This window comes from Fusarium graminearum, chromosome 1 (assembly GCF_000240135.3).
Source record: "Fusarium graminearum PH-1 chromosome 1, whole genome shotgun sequence".
NCBI lineage: Eukaryota > Fungi > Ascomycota > Sordariomycetes > Hypocreales > Nectriaceae > Fusarium > Fusarium graminearum.
This window is the reverse complement of record NC_026474.1, coordinates 6,683,315-6,702,598: the sequence shown is the minus strand read 5'-3', so window position 1 is coordinate 6,702,598 and position 19,284 is coordinate 6,683,315. Positions and strand designations below refer to the sequence as shown.

The following is a 19,284-nucleotide window of genomic DNA, read 5'->3' as shown; positions in this document are numbered from 1 at the left end:
GAGGTAACAAAATTGTGTGAGTCGACCCGTTCTGGTTTAGGCCGTTAGATCCCGGCCACGGGATAATCTTGATACGAACAAGAACAAGCTCCTGTATCGACGTTTTTCCTCTCTAGCTCCTCCAGTCCAAGTCCCCAGAAATTGAACCCCCCTCTAATCTTTAAACGTTGCAAATCAAGAAGCAGCGTTAATCCTTTCTCTCTCTTTTCCTCCTCCCTCCTTTTTTCCCACAACCGAATACCCCATCATGCAGTCCATCACTAGAGCCACTCGCGCTTCTGCGCTGAAGAACGTTGGCCGCCGCGCCTACTCTTCGTCGCAGTACGCCAAGACCATCAACAACCTGCGCATCAACAGCGACACCAAGGTCATCTACCAGGGATTCACCGGAAAGCAGGGAACGTGAGTATTGCAAACAGTCGGATTTGTCTAACAGAATAATTAAAACTAATAAATGACGTAGTTTCCACGCTGAGCAAGCTATCGAATACGGTACGGTTTTCCCGCTATATCGATCTCGACACACATACATACATACATCATGATATATACATACACATGTGACAGGGGTTCAAAGACTGACAATCCATTGAATAGGCACCAAGGTTGTCGGTGGAACAAACCCCAAGAAGGCCGGCCAGACTCACCTTGGCCTTCCTGTCTTCAAGAACGTCTCAGAAGCCGTCAAGGCTACTGGCGCTACCGCTACTGGTCTCTTCGTCCCGTACGTCTACTCAACCGCATAACGAACAAAAACGCCCCTAACAATATCTTTCAGTCCTCCTCTGGCCGCTGCCGGTATCGAGGAGGCCCTCGAGGCCGAGATCCCCCTCGTTGTCTGTATCACCGAGGGTATCCCCCAGCATGGTAGGTTTTTTATTCATGTCCGAATCACGCCCAATTGAAGGTTTCTAACTCAGGGCCCACTTAGACATGGTTCGCATCACCGACATGCTCAAGACTCAGGACAAGACCCGTCTCGTCGGACCCAACTGCCCCGGTATCATCGCCCCCGAACAGTGCAAGATTGGTATCATGCCTGGTTTCATCCACAAGCGCGGTCGCATCGGTATCGTCTCCCGTTCCGGTACCCTGACCTACGAGGCCGTCAACCAGACCACCCAGGCCGGTCTCGGTCAGTCTCTCGTCGTCGGTATTGGCGGTGACCCCTTCTCCGGCACCAACTTCATCGACTGCCTCAAGGTCTTCACCGAGGACCCCAACACCGACGGTATCATCATGATTGGTGAGATTGGTGGTTCCGCCGAGGAGGACGCCGCCGAGTTCCTCAAGCAAGCCAACACCGTCAACGGTGGCAAGCCCGTCGTCAGCTTCATCGCTGGTATCTCCGCTCCCCCTGGACGACGAATGGGTCACGCCGGTGCCATCGTCTCCGGTGGTAAGGGTGGTGCCGACACCAAGATCAAGGCTCTTGAGGATGCTGGTGTCATTGTCGAGCGCTCCCCCGCTGGTCTGGGCAAGGCTCTCTACAACGAGTTTGTCCGCCGCGATCTGCTATAATTTTATAACTATACTACGTCTGCGCCTTCTGAGCGGCTTCGACGTTTCGGAAGGTGAGATATGTGTCTCAGTTGGGGGAAGTAAATGAGTCAGTAGAGCCCGGTTCTTATACTTGACCGAGGACTCGCTCATGGAGGGCTATTTGCATCATATTGCATGATTTCTTCGTACGTACCTGATAGAGCAAGGATGGTCTGGCTGGCGCGCAGGCTAGATTGTGGAAAGGACCATTTGGTGTTGAACTTCCACAGGCGAGTGCGTGCCATAACATAACCCTCAGCACGCAATGCGCCAAAATGTCACATTACACCATGAACTACCTATCTAATGTCGAAAAGTGTTTCAAGCTATCTTTGATGAGGAGGCCATGCACGAGCATGGTTTGTTGCATGTGAAATGTCGTAATTCGTACTAAACATGCATGGTACAAACTGCCAAGCGCCAAACCACAATGTCACATCATATTTCGACTTTGCATGATCGCTACTAAGTACGTCTGCCATTTTGGTCACAGCAGTACTTCCATCCTGTGACCTTGTCTATGTTGAACAGATGAAATAAAACAAAAAAAACGAAACGAATCCGGAACGCAGTTTAACTCCCCATACCATGCTCAAAGTCGTTTATCAGAAATGCTGTTCCTCCTCTTTAGATGCTACGGGGTGATGAATTATTGCTCGCCGAGGAGCCTGGCGACAATGTCGCCCATGTATGCCTCCTCCAACACGTAGTCTCGGCCCCCGTTACGTTCAATACCAATAGCAATGAAGGCCTCAACAACATTGTCGAGAGGAAAGCCCATGTTGACGAATCTCTCGACGAGGTCCTTGTTGTAGCCCATGTACCTATATGCCGAGTTAGCCCTCGTTGCTTCTCGTTTGTATCGGATACATACCGGGCTGCATCGACTTTAGGGGGTGCAGGAGCGCCTTCACTTTTGTATTGACTAAGATCGACATCTCTTCGCGGAGCTCCAGCGTGTTGAACTGCCCAGTCGTGGGCCTTGGCGGCGAAGCGTTCAGGGCTGTCCATCATCATTTTTGCAACCTCTGCGTCTTGGGGGTCTTTGGGGTTTGGGCATTCGAGTAGCAGTCGAAGAGAGAGGAGGGCGGTCTTGATAGTCTGGACGGGAGACCAGTTGGAGCTAAGTGTGTCGAGACAGATGGCGCCCTAGAAAGGGGTTGGTCAATAACTGCTTACTTGCCTCCTCTCCCATCGTGCTCAGTCTCTTTCCCATCCGTTCCTTGTTTGCAGCTCGTGTACCGGAGACTTCTTTCCATCCTCTCATCTGAAACTTACCGTCTGACTGCTGACATTGGGGTGCCAAATCTTTGTGTCAAATCTCATCGACGGTGCCTTGAACGGATATTGATCAGGGATCTGAATGTCGATGGTGTAGGTGCCGCCAGAGTAAGGGGTATCTGGAGGAGCGGGAAAGCTCCCTTTGAGATGTGTCATGTTCCCCTCGGAAACAAGAATCGCATTTACACCCGAGCTGTCATGATCATGTTGGATGTCTGCAAGTTCCTTCATTATACGACGATCTCTTGACATGATGTTGACTGCAGGGGGATGGTTGTCTGAAGATATCGGGAGGCTGTTTACTTTTGTAATTAAAAAGAATGTCGGTTGGTATAACGAGGCAAATATGTGGTCTTGAGGGTAAGCTTTTCTAGATGGTCGTGTGCAAAAGACTGGGTAGATTGGATTGGGTTGGGTTCGCGATGGAAGGAGGGGTCCTAGATTTTTGTCAGGCTGTGGCGTAGCGTCCAGCCGACGTCACTCCACTGGGAGAGACCGCTAAGAGCTGCTAGCGTCTTGTGGGGGTGTTGCAGCTGGTTGTTCAAAAATAGATGGAGGATGAATGGATCACCACCTTTCTACAAAGAGACCAGCAAAGGTGAGTCTGTGGGATCTTTCTATAAGTGAAGTTTCAAGTTCCTAAATAAAAGTAAAACTGCAAGTCTATTCTATACATTTTCTATCATTTGACGCTCGGATATCTTCTAGCAGTCGACAGAAGTAAACATCATGCCACAAGTAGCAGTGTAACACCCCTGTTTGCGCCTGCAGCTGCTTATTCATTCCACTTTGTGTCTATGTTCACGGCTGAGAAAGACGTTTCATGTCTGCCTCATCCAAGAATTGGCTTTCAACTGCTTTCTCTTAAGAATGGGGAATCTTTTAACGGGTCAAAGCTTTCTTTATGCCTGTCTTGGGAATCTTCCTCAAGCTTCTCAGGTACCTGGCTCAGCAAGGTTCAACAAGTGTCTCATGATGCCTACTGAGGCAACAAAGTTGCCCGATTAAATGACATCTCATCAGCCAATCTTCTGCATTATAATGATTTTCTAACATGCTTCGCCTTTGTTCACAGAGATATTATGCTATAGCGGTGTGTCCTCCGAACGTTAGCGACTATATACTTACAAGCAATAGAGCGTTACCCAACTGGAGGCGTAAAACAGGAGCACAGTAGATCGTCGAAATGCCTCAAGTAAATAATCACAATCAAGAAGCCTAATTCCATTAATTGTGTTCTTCTCATTTTTATCACATCTTATTTCACTTGATCAAAGATCCTACTGATGTCGTCGGGCTTCACGTGACTGTCATAGCTCCAACACGTGACTGGACTGGAGCTGCTGTCGTGTTTCCCTGGCGCCTGGCGCTCACTTTCATCATCACTAAGCTCTGGAGCCTCGTCCTCGACCTCTCCTCCACATCAAACCACCTCCACAATCGCTACCCTCATTCATGCAGAGGGAATCCCGACACATAAATCATTGATAGAGAATATATTGAGCTTTACTATCTCAATTCTCCAGGATGGTAGGTTTTTCGCTACTGTTACGGCGTCGCTGCAGCTACTAATGTTACCTAGGGTCAAGGTCAATCCGGAATGGGAGAAGGGGGGCGTGATGACAAGGACAAGAAGGCAAGCAAGTCAAATCTACTTCAAGTCGTCCTTTCTAACAATCTTGTAGAAGGATAAGCCCAAGTACGAGCCACCACCAAGGCCTACAACGCGAGTTGGTCGCAAGAAGAGAAAGGCCGGTGGCACCAGCGCCGCACAGAAGCTTCCCGCCGTCTACCCTACTAGCCGATGCAAGCTTCGACTTTTGCGAATGCAGCGAATCCACGACCATCTCTTGCTTGAGGAGGAATACGTCGAGAACCAAGAACGTCTGCGAAAGGCCAAGGCAGCCAAGGAGGGCCAAACCGCTGGCACCGATGCCGACGTTGACCGATTAGCAGACGAGCGTGGCCGTGTTGACGACATGCGAGGAAGCCCCATGGGTGTTGGAACTCTGGAAGAGCTCATTGACGACGACCACGCCATCGTCAGCAGCACAACCGGTCCTGAGTACTACGTCAGCATCATGAGCTTTGTCGACAAGGATCTTTTGGAGCCCGGTGCCAGCGTACTTTTGCACCACAAGAGCGTCAGCATTGTTGGTGTTTTGACGGACGATGCCGACCCTATCGTCAGTGTGATGAAGCTCGATAAGGCGCCGACCGAGTCATACGCCGATATTGGTGGTTTGGAGCAACAGATTCAGGAAGTCAGAGAGTCAGTGGAGTTGCCACTACTCCATCCTGAGCTGTACGAGGAGATGGGTATCAAGCCCCCCAAGGGTGTTATCCTCTACGGTGCTCCCGGTACTGGAAAGACACTACTGGCCAAGGCCGTTGCCAACCAAACATCTGCTACTTTCCTACGTATAGTGGGCAGTGAGCTTATCCAGAAGTATCTTGGTGACGGACCTCGACTTGTCCGACAACTCTTCCAGGTGTGTATCGTTCTTGAACAGGTCTGATCTCTACTAACATTGTCAGGTTGCTGGCGAAAACGCACCCTCTATTGTCTTTATCGACGAAATCGACGCTATTGGTACAAAGCGATACGACTCGACATCAGGCGGTGAACGAGAAGTCCAACGAACTATGCTTGAGCTTCTCAACCAGCTGGACGGTTTCGATGACCGTGGTGACGTCAAGGTCATTATGGCCACCAACAAGATCGATACCCTGGATCCCGCTTTGATTCGACCTGGACGTATCGACCGAAAGATTCTATTCGAGAACCCCGATCAGAACACCAAGCGCAAGATCTTCACCCTCCACACTTCAAAGATGAGCCTTAACGACGATGTTGATCTTGAAGAGTTCATCTCCCAGAAGGACGATCTTTCCGGTGCCGACATCAAGGCCATTTGCTCCGAGGCTGGTCTGCTGGCCCTTCGAGAGCGAAGAATGCGGGTGCAGATGGCGGATTTCCGATCGGCGCGTGAGAGAGTGCTCCGTACAAAGCAGGAGGGCGAGCCAGAGGGTCTGTATTTGTAATGTACCAGCGCGTTTGGGACAGAGATAGATGGGTCTCGGTCGTTTAATGAGGAATAGACGTTGAACAACAGCAATTTTTGATACAAATGATTGTTATGATGGGCATTAATTCTAGGTCGGCAAATTGCCCTAAGACTCGATGCAGAGTAGTGACTCTTATTGCATTGTCATTCTACATGACTTGAACCCACGTTGTGAGCAAACCATTGATATAGTAATATGGTTCCGTTGCCCTTTAAGTGATTAAGTCCGGAACTCCTGTCCTTTCACAATTTGAATAAACCATTATTCCCCTCGGTACAGTCCATATCCCATACACGGGTCCCAAAACGCAGACATATCATGGGGATCCCAATCAGCCCCAATGCCGAGTTGCCAGACGGTGCAGGCGTAGAACTAATTGCCGTTCTCCTTCTTCACAACCTCCCCGTTCTGCACGCCGACGGGAGAGTGGCTGTACAACCACCGTGCAACAACAAAACTGCCAACCGCCCAGCCCCAGACAAGAACTGCGATAGACGAGGTGACGAGCAGAGCAGGCACGAGCACCAACAGCGCGACACCGATCCAGAAGAGCGCAAATACGATGGCGGCGCCCAGTGCGAAAAGAATGGTTGATAGGGAAAAGGTGAGGAACATGAGAAGAGGGAGGAATGAGAGGAGAAGCTGTGACACAATGAAAGACTGTTGTTGTTAGCTGACGTTGGCGCGGAGGGTTCGGGAAAGGCGACTTACAAAGAGAACAGGTCGTGAAGAAGCAAAAGCCATAGTGTCATCATATGCCTTTTGTCGTGAAGGAGGAGGGACAACTCGATCAACAGAGTTGCGCGCATACGTAATAAAGCCAGATGCTTTCTCCTCTGGGAAGTCCTTCCATGAGTCTGCCGTTGCGCTTGGAGCCATTGTTATTATTTTGCCGGGGATCCCGAAGAAGTCAGTTAGAGAGAAGCTACAAAGAAGGGAAAAAGAAGAGAGTGTTGTTTGATGAAATGAAGGATTGGTTTATGATGTTTGTTACAATTATCATGAGAAGGGAAGGAGATGAGGTTGACTGTTAGCTTGACAGGGGATGACGTGGGGGATGTGCTGGTGCGTACGGGGAGGGAGCAACCCCGGAGGGTTTGTGGCCAATCAAGTAATACAGATGAACGACTCCCTTTCTTCACATCATTCCAGCTTTTGATACGGATTGACTATAATATCCAGGTAGATACTCAATAATAGGGTATACATGAATCATTGGATATGGCGATATAAGAATGTTGTGAAATAATATGCATTACCCATGAGATCGTCATGCTTCATCTGGATACCTTCACAACACCAGGAACCAGATATCATGGCAGCACAGAGTAACCAACTCACTCCCAGTATTACCTATTAACTTAACTATCAGTCCGCTTCGATTTCTGTAAATGAAGTCATAAGGGTGATGTTTCTCATCATAGCGCGACGATCGACTTGGCTTCTTGGATGTACTTACGCATGGCTTGATACACGTCCTTGCCATTGGGATCGCCGTACTTCGGCTTCAGTTCTCAGTCAGCCTTTGTAGGCTTGCTTTCCGCCGGTTCACGACAAATAGATCAAGCCACAGAAGCATTCATCGCACTTCCAATTCATAAGTTGCTAGTTCATCCACTCGTCTCACTCATTTACTCTATGGAACCCAGCATGCAACGGCTCGGGTCCCAGTCTTTCCTAACGCACTCAATACAGCCTCCAACATCCGCGATGATCATGGAGCCTCACTCACTCTCACTCTCATCAGCAAAAAGAAACATACGTATTCAGCACAAACAGCAAAAGATAAACTCCGGTACAGGGAATCGAACCCTGGGCTCCGCGGTACTGATCTCTCAAGTTATGAGAGCGCGAAATGTTAGCCACTACACCATACCGGACGTTGATGGCTGTTGATGCAAGCGAGTCCGCAGATTGCTGTCATGTAAGCCAGCCAGACTGCTCAGATAGCTCCTCCGACATTTTCGCTCACTGCCTCACGATGTGGACTGATTCCAGGGACACGCTTTGTTACCCTCCGTCTATAATAATATACACGTCCCATTCCGTTAGAATGCGTTGCCTTGTTATCTCTGGTCGGCATTTTCACCATCAACTCCGCTGATTGACGGTCCATCGCCATGACTAAACAAAGAAAAGCCCATAGTAGAAAATACACATAACTCCCTTGATCTCCCGTGAGCCTATGAGGCTCCAAGTTCCACGCATCTATTAGATACCGCTTACTTTCTATCTCATCATTCCATCATGCCGTCCGCGATTGCCAGCCTTTGCTTTGCTGTCTTAGCTCGCTTTGTTCCCTTGCGACCTTTCTTGCCTTTGCTGTCACTATCGGCAGGAGTGGCCGCCGTAGCTGGTGTGGCTGTACCAGAGACACCCTTTGAACCATCATCGAAATTACCCTCACCTGAATACTGTTAGTTTGACGAAAGATAGATGGGGGGGGTTGCACTGCTTACCTTCATGGTACATCTCGTCCAAGCTGGCAGAGTTTTCAGCCTTGCGTCGCTTGCCACCTTTCTTCTTTTGCTGCTTCTCCAACTCGCCTGACTCGAGAAGCTCCTTCTCGCGGCGTTCGATCATCTCGGCCTGCTCATCATCGGCCAACCACATAGCGATATCGCGGTTGCGGTTCTCAGGAGCACGGCGACCAGAGAAGTCCACGCTTGCGCCACCACCTTGGATGACGACACGCTGGACTTCCTCCTTCTGCATGGCACGCTTTCGGATACGCTCTTCAATCGTGCCACGGGTGATAAGGCGATACACTGTGACTTGCTTGGTCTGACCAAGACGATGGGCTCGATCCATAGCCTGTGAATCAATGGTCGGGTTCCAATCCGAGTCATAAAAGATGACAGTGTCAGCAGTTGTAAGATTGATACCAAGACCACCAGCACGAGTAGAGAGAAGGAAGATGAAGATTTCGGGACGAGTTTGGAAATCGTGGACCGTATCACGTCGATCTTCGAGCTTGGTCGAACCATCAAGTCGACAATACTTGTAGTTGCGGTATGTCAAGTATTCCTCCATCATGTCAATCATGCGAGTCATCTGGAAGTACAGCAGGACACGGTGACCCTCACTCTTGAGCTTGAACAGCAGGTCATCGAGCTTAGCCAGCTTGCCACTGTCAGTGACAAAACGTTGCATGGAAGGAATACTAATGTTGGTGAAGCCCTTCTTTTCGTGATCAGGCTTAGGAAGCATTTGTCGGGTGGGCCACAGCTCCATGGGAAGCTTCTTCTCGACCAAAGCCTTCTCCTCAAAGACTGTGGGACCATAGAGAATCTTGCGGATTGGAGCGTTGAACAAAACTTCACTGCGTTCAAACTCACTAGCCCAGCTGCGGCAAGACACCTGGATAGGAGGTGCCGACGCTCGGGGTCTGCCAGCAGGTTCCAGACGACCGAGGCCAGACTCATCATAATCTCCTTGAGCAACGTTCATGAGGCGGCTCAGGATACCTTCATTGGTGATATCTGCGAGAGGCTTTCGGTTCTGTCGGGGACGAATCTGGAACAGAGCATGGGCGGGAGTAAAATTTGCATCCTCGGTATCACTGTAAGCCACGTTCATGTACCCAAGTCTGTCACGTTTCTGAAGCTCCTTGGCTGCCCGGGCGATCAGGCTTTGGTGGGTGGCCTGGTACGCTTCGTTGGGAGATGTATCCGCGAACCTGAGCCATGAGAATGCCTTTGACCCGTCACTGCTGTCTCGGATATTGTCTGGGCTCCATATATTCATCAGATGGTTCAGTGTTCGGTTCTTCCAGCCTGCAACCTGACTGTCTGGGCCTGCCTTGTGAACTCGACCTCCGTCCCTCCAAACAAGACGAGGAAGCTCGTACTCGATCAGATTTCGGCTTGAATAACCAACAGCAACGTCGTTGCCCTCGCGAACGAACGACGCAGTCTCGGCAAAGTAGGCGCAAGCGAATGGGGAGTTGACCTCAGCGCGTTCAAACAAATCAGGATGGTTACAGACCTTTCGGAACTGCATAACCAAGTTCATGAGTGTACCAGAATCTTGGTCGTCACCCATTGTGGCCTTCTCAACGAGATCCATAATGTTGATCTGGTTTCGTAGGTTGCTGTAGTAGGCACGCTGTCGGTAGGTGAGATCACAGAAAATGTCAAGCTCGATCTTGTCACCGAGTTCCTTCTGCACGTGCTTCTTGACACGCCGCAGCATGAAGGGCTTGAGAATCATGTGGAGACGCTTCAGCTGATCTTCGTTGAGCTTGGTATTACTCTGTGCGTGTGACTCAATATCCTTCGAGAACCATTCACTGAACTCGTCGTGAGAATCGAAAAGTGACGGCATGATGAAATGAAGCAGGGCCCAAAGTTCCTGCATGTTGTTCTGGATGGGTGTTCCTGTGAGAAGCAATCTGTTTCGGCAGTGGAAGTTGAGAAGTGCTTTCCATCGCGAACTCTGTGAGCTCTTGATGGCCTGGGCTTCATCCAGGATCATGTACTGCCATCTCATCTTTTGGAAGTATGCCACATCAGAGACAACCAACTGGTACGAGGTGACACACACGTGGAAAGGCGCATCCTTTCGGTATGTAGTGTGCTTGCGATCCCAGAACTTTCGAAGAACCTTTCGGTCGCTCGCGCCTCCCCAGTAGGGGAGAATCTTGAATTCAGGAACAAACTTGGCGATCTCCTGTTGCCAGTTGTGGAGTGTCGAAGCAGGCGCAACAACGAGGAAGGGTCCCCAAATATCGTGCTTCTCGGCAAGGTAAGCCATGACGGAAATGGACTGGACAGTCTTTCCGAGACCCATTTCGTCTGCCAAAATACCGTTGATGCCCTGCTCGTATAAGTTGACAAGCCAGTTGAGACCCTTGAGCTGGTATTCCTTGAGTTGGGCATTGATAAGCTTGGGCTGTTCGATCTCAACATCGCCAAGACCTGTAGGGTTCTGGAAGTTCATCTCGCCCTCGTCGTCCATGTCCAAGCCTTGGTTGTTGAAGTCGCGGGCCTTCTTCTGGGCTTCTGCAATGGCATTCTGAGCGTTGGCCATGGCAGCGGCACGAAGGGCCTCGTCACTGCCTTCTTCGAAATCGAGATTCTCAAAGTTGGTGACCTTGCCGATAACCGGGCCAGTAGGCTCATCGATGTCAAGCATCTTCTGGTCGGTTTGGTGGGCATCCTTGGCGATCTCGGGATTATCCGTACTTCGTTCCACCTCGTCGGTCTTGATCTTCTTGCCGATAAAGTGGGAGTATAGCTCAGTCTGAGAGATAAGGAAGTTAAGCTTTCTCTTTTGACGAGCGGCTTCGCGGTCGGCTTCTTCTTTGCGAGCGTTTTCGATCTCCTGCTTTTCGGCAGCTTTGCGCAAGTCTCGTTCCTCTCTTTCGTTGCGCTTCCAGAAGCCCATCATGTCACGCATGACACGTTTTGCGCGAGCTTGGAGATCCTTGGTGCCTTTGTTTGTTCGCAGTTGCCATCGCTTGGCCTCTTTCGATGCCAAAATGGCTGTCTTCTTCAGATTCGAGGCCTTGGTGGCATAAGAATCCACAGCAAGCTTAAAGGTCTTGTTGACATCTTTACGGGCCATGTCACGCCAAATCTGATCATAAATTTGGTTGTAACCCTTGGACATGAATCGTTTTTCGTTGTCGGGGATGTCGTCGACCTTTTCCTTGTCCTTGTCCTTGCTTTTCTTGGTCTTCTTCTCGACAACCTCTTCTTCGGTCTTTTCGGCTTCGTCCTTGTCCTTTTCGCTGTCGACAGCAACATCCTTCTTGGTTTTCTTGATCTTGATGCGAACGCGGTTCTCTTCTTTGGTAGGTAGCTCCTCTCCGGCATCCAAGGCGGCCTGCGCAGCTTCTGCAGAATCTTTCTCGGCTTGCTTCTGCTCTTTCGATTTCTTAAGACGAGGTCCACTGCGGCCTTTACCCTTACGCTTGCCTGATGGTGTACCTGCCTCCCCAGATTCAACGTCGGAAGCTTGGAATGAAGACATGGTACCACCCTCTAAATTAATTTCGAGATTACGAGCGGGCCCCTTGATGCCCTTCTGTAAAATGAGCTTCGTTTGCTGCGCCTTTTTACTGGCACGCTCGGCATCTCGGAGATGCTTTTGACGCTCCGTCTCGTCTTCAGCAGCTTCGGCACGAGCAAGAGCTGCTTCCTTTTGCTCCATCGTAACCGCCATTGACTTTTCACGACGTCGCTTGCGCTGCATGTCCTTCTTGCGTTCCTTTTCGGCATAGACTTCTTGTTCGCGCACCTCGTGAAGCGCTTCGTCGTAGAAAACATCATCGTACCGTCGCTTACCAAGTTCGGCGTGAAGCACCAGCTTCTTACTAATGGTGTTTGCAAGTGCATCGCGTCGCGAAAGGCCATATTCGACATCAAGTTCGCTCATCACGCGTCGTCGCTTCTGGGCTCGCTCCTTGTATTGCTGTTCGTCGAATTCATCGGCGTCCAAGTTCGCGGCTCTGTTTTCGATGTCTGATTCGGCATTCTGGATCTTCTTCTCCATCTCTGCTGACCAGGTCTTTGGCTTGGGTTGGCCATTCGCCTGTCGCTTAGCCGGCAGACGAGGTGTTGGCGACTCTTTCTTGACTGACAGTCTGCGACCGTTCTTCGGTGTTGCGGCATCTCTGATATCAGAAGCGCGACCTTTGGTTGACTTTCGGGCTCCTCGCTTCTTAGGAGCGGGCTCCTTTTCCTTTTCCCTGCTGGGAAGTGGTTCAGGCTCGGTCTCGACATCCTTTTCAACTTCGGTATCGTGATCCAGTTCGGGCTCTAGGGAGCGTTTTGTCTGCTTGGGTTCCCGTGAGTCGCGTTTCGATTCGCGATCACGTCTAGGCTCTCGCTCTTCCTTGATCTCTGGTTCTCGAGCAATTATGGGAGAAGGTTCCTTGGGCTTTGGGGCGGGCTCAGAGCTGGAGAGAATACTGTCAAAAGACATAGGGTTCGCCCTTGAGGTCTTTGGTGGGATTAGTACAAAAATAGCATTCGTGAATTCCGGGGTACTTACCGTTGATGAAGGCGCGGGCTTGGGAGGTGATGGAGCCGCGAGATCCGACTTGAAAGGCGGGATAGCAGAAGCGCCATTAGTAGTTGGGTTCATGTTGGCTGTAGTACCATGTCTCACACTCGGAGAAGCCAACAAAGGTTGTTGCCCCGGAGGGCTGAGCGATCCAGCTGGAGGGTTCTGATGCGAGTGTGATAGAGGGCTCCGCGGGCGATTATACGATGGACCTCGGGGCGATGTATAGGAGCCGCCGTTGTAATACGAAGGAGTGTGTTGGTCTGCAGTTTGCGAATAGCTGTATGGATCGCGGGTCTGTTGAGGGGAGGAAGAAAAGTTAGCTCCACGTCAGCAAGCTTTTGTGATTATGTCGAGTTTGGATTTGGAGTGGTAGGTTGCACGACGGAGTAAAGGAGTGTGGTGATGAAATTAAAAAGATGATGTGACGATTACAGCTTGAAGGGAAATTAAGCTCGACAAGCGTGAAGAAATGAAACAGGCATTGATGGCCTACGTGTGATGGTTGAAGATGGATCGCGATGATCAAGAAAGAATTGAAGGTTGACAGGAAAAGGAAAACAAAGGCCAGCAAGTGCAATCAATCTAATCAAATCGAGTCTGGGCGTAACGAGAGTCAAAGACAAAAAAGAAGTGGATTTGCCCCCCTTACCTTCGGAGTGCCAGCCGGGGGCGCGTTGGCGTTGGCGTTGTGCCAGGAGGCTCCAGGCGTCGCCGCGTCAGAAATTCGACGTTCCTTTGTTGTATCAGTTGTAGGGTCGTAAAAACCTCGCGATGCAGGTTTGGGCTCGGGAGGAGGTATATAAATATCCGTGTTCGTCCCGGGAGGGTAGTATGCAACAGGAGGGTGCAGCGGCGATACCGGTGGAGGAGCAGCTCGATGCTGATGGGCTGGTGCTCCAGGTTGGTGATGACGCTGATGAAGTCCAGCAGCCGAAGACCCAGGTGATGAAGATGAATTAATTCCTACAGGAGGTGGCAGAGCAGGAGCGACGGGTCCGCCGGGTGCGCCCGTGGACGATGACATGTAAGGATTGGGCAACGCCGGGCGAGGCGGGGATTGAAGGGAATGGTTGGCACTTGAGGTGCTGGTGTTGTGGTGACTATGATTATGACCGTTGGGAGAAGAGAATGGAGGTGGGCGGTACTCAGGTTTGGGTGAGCGCAGGCTAAAGGTGGAGTGCTGATGCGCATTCGCGCCGCCTGCATTCGATGAGGCTGTCGCCGCTTCTCCAGCTACAGCTCCTGCAGGTAAATCGCCGTCGCGACGGTGGTGATGATGATGGTGATGGTGACGATGGTGGTGATGAGGGCGAGAGTCTCGGTCCTCTTCACATCCTTCGTCCCCTCTACGCGGTGGCCGCTGCAGCGCCGAGGAGTTATAGCCGTTCTGATCCATGGTGATTGATGGTCTAGCGCCTGGGTTGGCAGAGCAGAACAAAGCTAAACACCCGAGAGAGCAGGGAATATGTTATAAGTCGAGCGGCCGTTGGCAATCAGTTTCGAGAACCCATGTGCTCGACAAGACAGCGTTGCGACGATTGGGGGGGTGGGATTCGATGTGCGAGGGTTATATCTCCGTGTCAAAGATGCGCAGCCGATCAGTCAGAGATTCGCGATGCGCACGCGAAGCTTTGTGTAATCTGGACTGTATGTGATGCGATGCGATTCGCAAGTCGCGACCGGTGATGCAGCGAACTGCGACTGACGAGGGAAATGGGAACGATGACCGATGTAGATGGATCGCGACAATGCTAGTTCCAAGTTGAGCCCAAATCCAAGGCAACTCGAACGAGGAAGCCCTGGCTGGGGGGCAAAGTGTTTTGGTGTGGAGGTGTTGGACGTAGCGTGGCGCTCAACTGGGATACGGCGATGCAAGCGGCAGTCGATATGGGGAAGGGGATTGGAGACGGGGTGTTGGAGGTTACGGGAAATTATTGTAAAAGTGTAAGAAACGAGCCAATGGACGGGCAAAATAACAATAAAGTACAGAAAAGCAGTGGGGGAAAGGATAATAGGACGACAATGGGAATGCGAATGGTGAGAAAGTCGAAGGATCCCGGGGAACAACAAAGTGGAGTGGAGTTTGTTCTAGACGACGGGTTGAACCAGGCTGAGGTGGTGGTGATGGAGTTAACTGACAGCCCAGCCCAGCTAACGGTAGGTACCTGCTTTTCAGGCACAATACGAGGATGAGATTTAAGTGATGATGCAGAAATATCAGTATGTGTTCTGTACGATTATACCATCTTGATAACAATAAATCAATACTACCATCATTCTTGCTCGATGAGCCATGACGACGGTGGTGGTGTGGAGAATTAACGCAAGCCAGCCCATATGAGAGCAAGGAGAGACAACAGAAAAAGAGACAAGAGGCATATGCAGACGCTGTGATAATCATTTACGAAGCTGCACGCATGGGTATCTAGGGGCTTGAGCCGGCCAAATTATAACCACTGAGATGGGAATCACAGACACGATAAACTGCAGTTGACAGTGAAGCAATCCAGACCAGGTATTTTTCATTTGTGTATCACACCAACTGTTTCAAGGTACGATTCCCTAAAGAGGAATTGGCGATAGGCTCAGTGTTGAGAGTTTGGCACATGAAGCCTGGTCGTTGATCAATGTATATTGACAAGGTGTATTATGCGCTGGTATTACATATCTAATTCAAAGCCTCATAGTCATCGGCAGGTGCAACTGCAGATGGAAATGCAGACCAAGGCACACGCGAAGACGCACACGTACACGATCCGATCTCGACTCGTCTCGCCTCGATTTGGTGCGTGTCAGTCTCGTCTCTTTTTCACGTCAACTTTTTGGTTCAGACTGCCCCTGTCTTGTCCCGTTGGTCCCGCGCCATGTGGGTCTGACTCAAAGCTAGTCCCTCCAGCGTTAACGAGGTTTTGCCCATCTCCCCAGTCACCGGCAGCGGGGGATAGTTCCCGAAGATCGGTTAATGGATGTCAACAGTTGACATGTTGGTCACTCTGTCTAGGGTAGAGGTCAGAGTACATTATCTTGGGCATAACATCTGGTGTAAATGCATCGATGCGGCCAATTTAGATTATCAGACCTTTGGAACTATAATCAGTCTTTAACTAGATGTGCCACTCATTGCATTTTATGTTCTGCGGGAACTATAAGGCTGAAGCTTATTTATCAGGCACTTATTCTTCAGCTCGCCTCATCAAAGCACATCCACGAGGATGGAATGCTGTCAAACCGAACATCATTGCCATAGATGAGACACTTTTTCAAACAGATTGTTACACATTAGATCACCGATCAACTCATTGAACATGATATATTTAGTGCGCACAAATTCTATTCATTCGAAATAGGGTCGCTGCCAAATCAACGTATCCCCAGCCTTACCTCCCAGCCTCATGGCCAATTTTGCTTATGCCCTGAGACATAGCAGAAAATATCACCAACATTAAACCCAATCATCACATCACATATTTTTCAAACATTAATCATTTTGATGGGAATACCATTTATTCGTACTACTAAAGGCTTCAAGAGCCGACCCAAAGAAAAAAAGAAAATCTATCGTGAACATTTCCACATCTTCATGAACGCTTCCGGGCCTCTCTACTGAGGCCATGCCCATGCGTCCTGTAGCGTCGTCGTGGCCGTTTCATTTCCCATCGTGAGGTTGGTATCAAGTATCCATATCCTGATGGTCTAGCCACCCGCCGCTCATATCCCATGAAAATACCCACATGATGCCAATGGCACTCATCAACTTTTTGTGGATCAAATATCCTCTATAGTTAATTTCCTTTCATGCATTCGTGCCAAAAAAAAAAAAATCAAAACATTGTCGTAAAACACTTTTGTTGTTGCCTTAGACGGCACCAGCGTTGATCATCTTCTTTCGGAGGTAGTTCTTGTATTCCGAGATAGGACCGTCCCATGTTCGGATAGTTTGGTTCTCGCAAACAAGAATCTGCTTGGCGATCTTGTCGAGCAATCTATACATCGTTAGTCGTCTGTCGTTACATCATTGCATTAAAAGGGTGCTTACCTGAAGTCGTGGGAGACGACAATAACACCTCCACTGAAAGCGTTGATAGCGTCTGCCAAACTGTCAATGGTAGGAATATCCAGACCGTTGGTAGGCTCGTCAAGAAGCAACATGTTGGGGCTCTCAATGGCAAGCAGAGCGAAAACGATACGACTCTTCTGACCTTCAGACAGAGTACCCATCAGGGCAGTCTGGGAATCACCACTGAGACCGTACTTGCCGAGCTGCTGACGCCAGTACTGGTAGTCCTGAGACTTGGAGCTGTACTTGTCACGGACGAAGTCGAGAGCCGACTTTGTCAAGTCAAGCTGCTCAGCACTGTGCTGGGAGTAGAGACCGAGCTTCAAGTGGGTGTGTCGGGTGACAACACCACCAGTAGGGGAAAGCTTGCCGGTCATGAGACGGAGCAGAGTAGACTTGCCGACACCGTTGGGTCCGACAAGGGCAGTTCGGGAGTCCATATCGAAACCGAGGTCAAGGTTGCGGTACAGGTCATCCTCGGGGTTGCCAGAGTAGGAGAAGGTAACGTTGTCAAAAGACAGGACGGGAGGAGGGAGCTTGTCAACATCGGCAAAACGGAAAGAGAAGACACGGTCCTGCTCGACGGGCTGGATGAAACCATCGGCCTCCATCTTGTCAAGAATCTTCTGTCGGGACTTGGCCTGTCGCACCAAGTTGGCGTAGGTACCAGCGCTAGCAATGAACTTCTTGATGTGGACAATTTCATCCTGCTGCTTCTGGTAGGCCTTCATCTGGTTGGTCTCGTTCTCGGATCGCGTCTTGCTGTACGAGTCGTAGTTACCACCGTAGTAGATGAGCTGCTTGCCGCGCATGTCGATCATGCTGGAGCAGACACCGTTGAGGAAATCCATAGAGTGGGAGACGAGAACCAGGGTTCGCTCCCACTTCTTGAGGTACTCCTCGAGCCACACACAAGCCTCCAAATCCAAATGGGCAGTGGGGTCATCGAGAAGCAGAACGGAGGGCTTGACGAAGAGGGCCTTGGCAAGGGCGACTCGCATACGCCAACCACCGGACATGTCCTTGGTCTTCTTGTGGATGGTCTTCTTGTTGAAACCCAGACCTGTGAGGATCAGGGAAGCGCGGGTGGCAAAGGTTGAGGGGTCAAGCTTGTCCATGTGCTGTGGGAGGTTAGCCAAGTACGTATATTAAGTGTTGGGGGGAACTTGCCTCGTAGAGATCGAGGAGAACAGGGCTCTCAGGGCCCTCCTCCTCTAGGAGCTTCTCAGCCTGGTGGTCGAGACGCTCAAGCTCCAGCTCAGCCTCTCGGACAACCCACTCAAGGGCACCCAAGTCACTGGGAGGAGCACCCTCGTTAAGAAGGTAGATGTCGAGATGCTCAGGGATGGGGTACTCGCGAGCAGCGATGGCCTTGAGGAAAGTGGACTTTCCGCAACCGTTCTCGCCGAGGAGGCCGTATCGTCGACCGTACGAGAGCTCGAGAGTGGAATCGGTGATGAGGACTCGGCCGTGGAAGACCAGGGAAGTACTTGTGATCTTGACATCCTTGCTGGTCTGGGTAGAAGCGAGGACACCGGTGGTGACACGGTCAGAGATACCGTGCTTATCCATCTGGTCGGCAAGACGCTTCACCTCGTCGAGCTTATCGCCTGAAGTCGCGGGGGCATCGTCCTGGATGGGGTTGCCGTTGGCATCGAGCTCGGGCTCTTCGTTCTTCTTGGCACCCTTCTTGCCCTTAAGCTTGCCCTCAGCAGCCTTCTTAGCGAGACGCTTCTCCTTGGAAGAAGAGGGAGCCATGGTGACGAGTATGTGTGTGTGAAGAAAAAAAAGACGGCGGGGTTGAAAGAACGGAGACTGACGGCGGGGTGAATGAACGGTCTGTCTAAGAAATCAAGTCCAAACCAAGGGGGTATATGTGATTGTGGTTTGGAAAATGAATGTTCGATGAAGAAGGAAGGAAGAGAGGAGAGTTGAGAAAAAGTTAAGTTGACCGACAAAGAAAAAAACCAGCCAAGCAAATAACAACGAGTGTGGCGGTTCCAGTTCCCGGTTGAATAATGCACCTACAGTCCGTCAAGGCTTCTTAGAGGCAAGGCGGGGTGAATTTTTATTTGGTGGGGCAGATTTACAGATTTTTTGACTCTGACGAAAGAGTCAGGTCAGGCACCAACTAAGGCATCAAGGTACGTGCTTATTTCCGATGAGCAGCAATATTAACAAGTTGTTGGATTGTGCTGGAATTTAGATGAATCAGACGTTAATATCTGTTAATTCTCTTGATGTGTTAATTTCCAGGTTTTGCTCTCTTTGTGTAGTAACACCCACCGCTATCAAAAACCCCAATAAATCGGGGATCTTTT

The 19,284-nt window shown here is 50.3% G+C and overlaps 6 protein-coding genes and 1 non-coding gene across 7 annotated transcripts; 2 read left to right on the top strand and 5 right to left on the bottom strand.

Annotated features, from left to right (window-relative positions):
* The first annotated feature begins 104 nt into the window (after nucleotides 1-104).
* Nucleotides 105-1,871, top strand: FGSG_02030 (succinyl-CoA ligase subunit alpha-1). The gene is made up of 5 exons (XM_011319600.1): nucleotides 105-402; nucleotides 464-492; nucleotides 598-724; nucleotides 779-867; nucleotides 932-1,871. Exons 1-5 carry the CDS (start codon nucleotides 248-250, stop codon nucleotides 1,519-1,521), a joined length of 990 nt encoding a protein of 329 aa, XP_011317902.1. The 5' UTR covers nucleotides 105-247; the 3' UTR covers nucleotides 1,522-1,871.
* Nucleotides 1,872-2,191: 320 nt separating this feature from the next.
* Nucleotides 2,192-3,256, bottom strand: FGSG_02029 (ubiquitin-conjugating enzyme E2-24 kDa; the record flags this gene model as incomplete). Its single annotated transcript, XM_011319599.1, has 3 exons — nucleotides 2,821-3,256; nucleotides 2,417-2,691; nucleotides 2,192-2,366 (listed from the first exon to the last, which is right to left on the bottom strand). The coding sequence occupies exons 1-3, from the start codon at nucleotides 3,073-3,075 to the stop codon at nucleotides 2,192-2,194; spliced, it is 705 nt and encodes a 234-aa protein (XP_011317901.1). The 5' UTR covers nucleotides 3,076-3,256.
* A 971-nt stretch (nucleotides 3,257-4,227) lies between these two features.
* On the top strand, nucleotides 4,228-6,043 carry FGSG_02028 (26S protease regulatory subunit 4). The gene is made up of 4 exons (XM_011319598.1): nucleotides 4,228-4,353; nucleotides 4,406-4,459; nucleotides 4,509-5,315; nucleotides 5,362-6,043. Exons 1-4 carry the CDS (start codon nucleotides 4,351-4,353, stop codon nucleotides 5,866-5,868), a joined length of 1,371 nt encoding a protein of 456 aa, XP_011317900.1. The 5' UTR covers nucleotides 4,228-4,350; the 3' UTR covers nucleotides 5,869-6,043.
* A 221-nt stretch (nucleotides 6,044-6,264) lies between these two features.
* FGSG_02027 (uncharacterized protein) lies at nucleotides 6,265-6,771 on the bottom strand (the record flags this gene model as incomplete). The annotated part of the gene is made up of 2 exons (XM_011319597.1): nucleotides 6,265-6,552; nucleotides 6,604-6,771. 2 exons carry the CDS (start codon nucleotides 6,769-6,771, stop codon nucleotides 6,265-6,267), a joined length of 456 nt encoding a protein of 151 aa, XP_011317899.1.
* Nucleotides 6,772-7,682: 911 nt separating this feature from the next.
* On the bottom strand, nucleotides 7,683-7,772 carry FGSG_20544. The gene has a single exon. It is a non-coding gene; the product is annotated as a tRNA-Glu (tRNA).
* Nucleotides 7,773-8,129: 357 nt separating this feature from the next.
* On the bottom strand, nucleotides 8,130-14,302 carry FGSG_02026 (uncharacterized protein; the record flags this gene model as incomplete). The annotated part of the gene is made up of 4 exons (XM_011319596.1): nucleotides 8,130-8,299; nucleotides 8,352-12,840; nucleotides 12,892-13,200; nucleotides 13,556-14,302. 4 exons carry the CDS (start codon nucleotides 14,300-14,302, stop codon nucleotides 8,130-8,132), a joined length of 5,715 nt encoding a protein of 1,904 aa, XP_011317898.1.
* A 2,094-nt stretch (nucleotides 14,303-16,396) lies between these two features.
* FGSG_02025 (ATP-binding cassette sub-family F member 2) lies at nucleotides 16,397-18,910 on the bottom strand. The gene is made up of 3 exons (XM_011319595.1): nucleotides 18,134-18,910; nucleotides 16,943-18,084; nucleotides 16,397-16,889 (listed from the first exon to the last, which is right to left on the bottom strand). The coding sequence occupies exons 1-3, from the start codon at nucleotides 18,719-18,721 to the stop codon at nucleotides 16,763-16,765; spliced, it is 1,857 nt and encodes a 618-aa protein (XP_011317897.1). The 5' UTR covers nucleotides 18,722-18,910; the 3' UTR covers nucleotides 16,397-16,762.
* Between the last annotated feature and the right edge of the window lie 374 nt (nucleotides 18,911-19,284).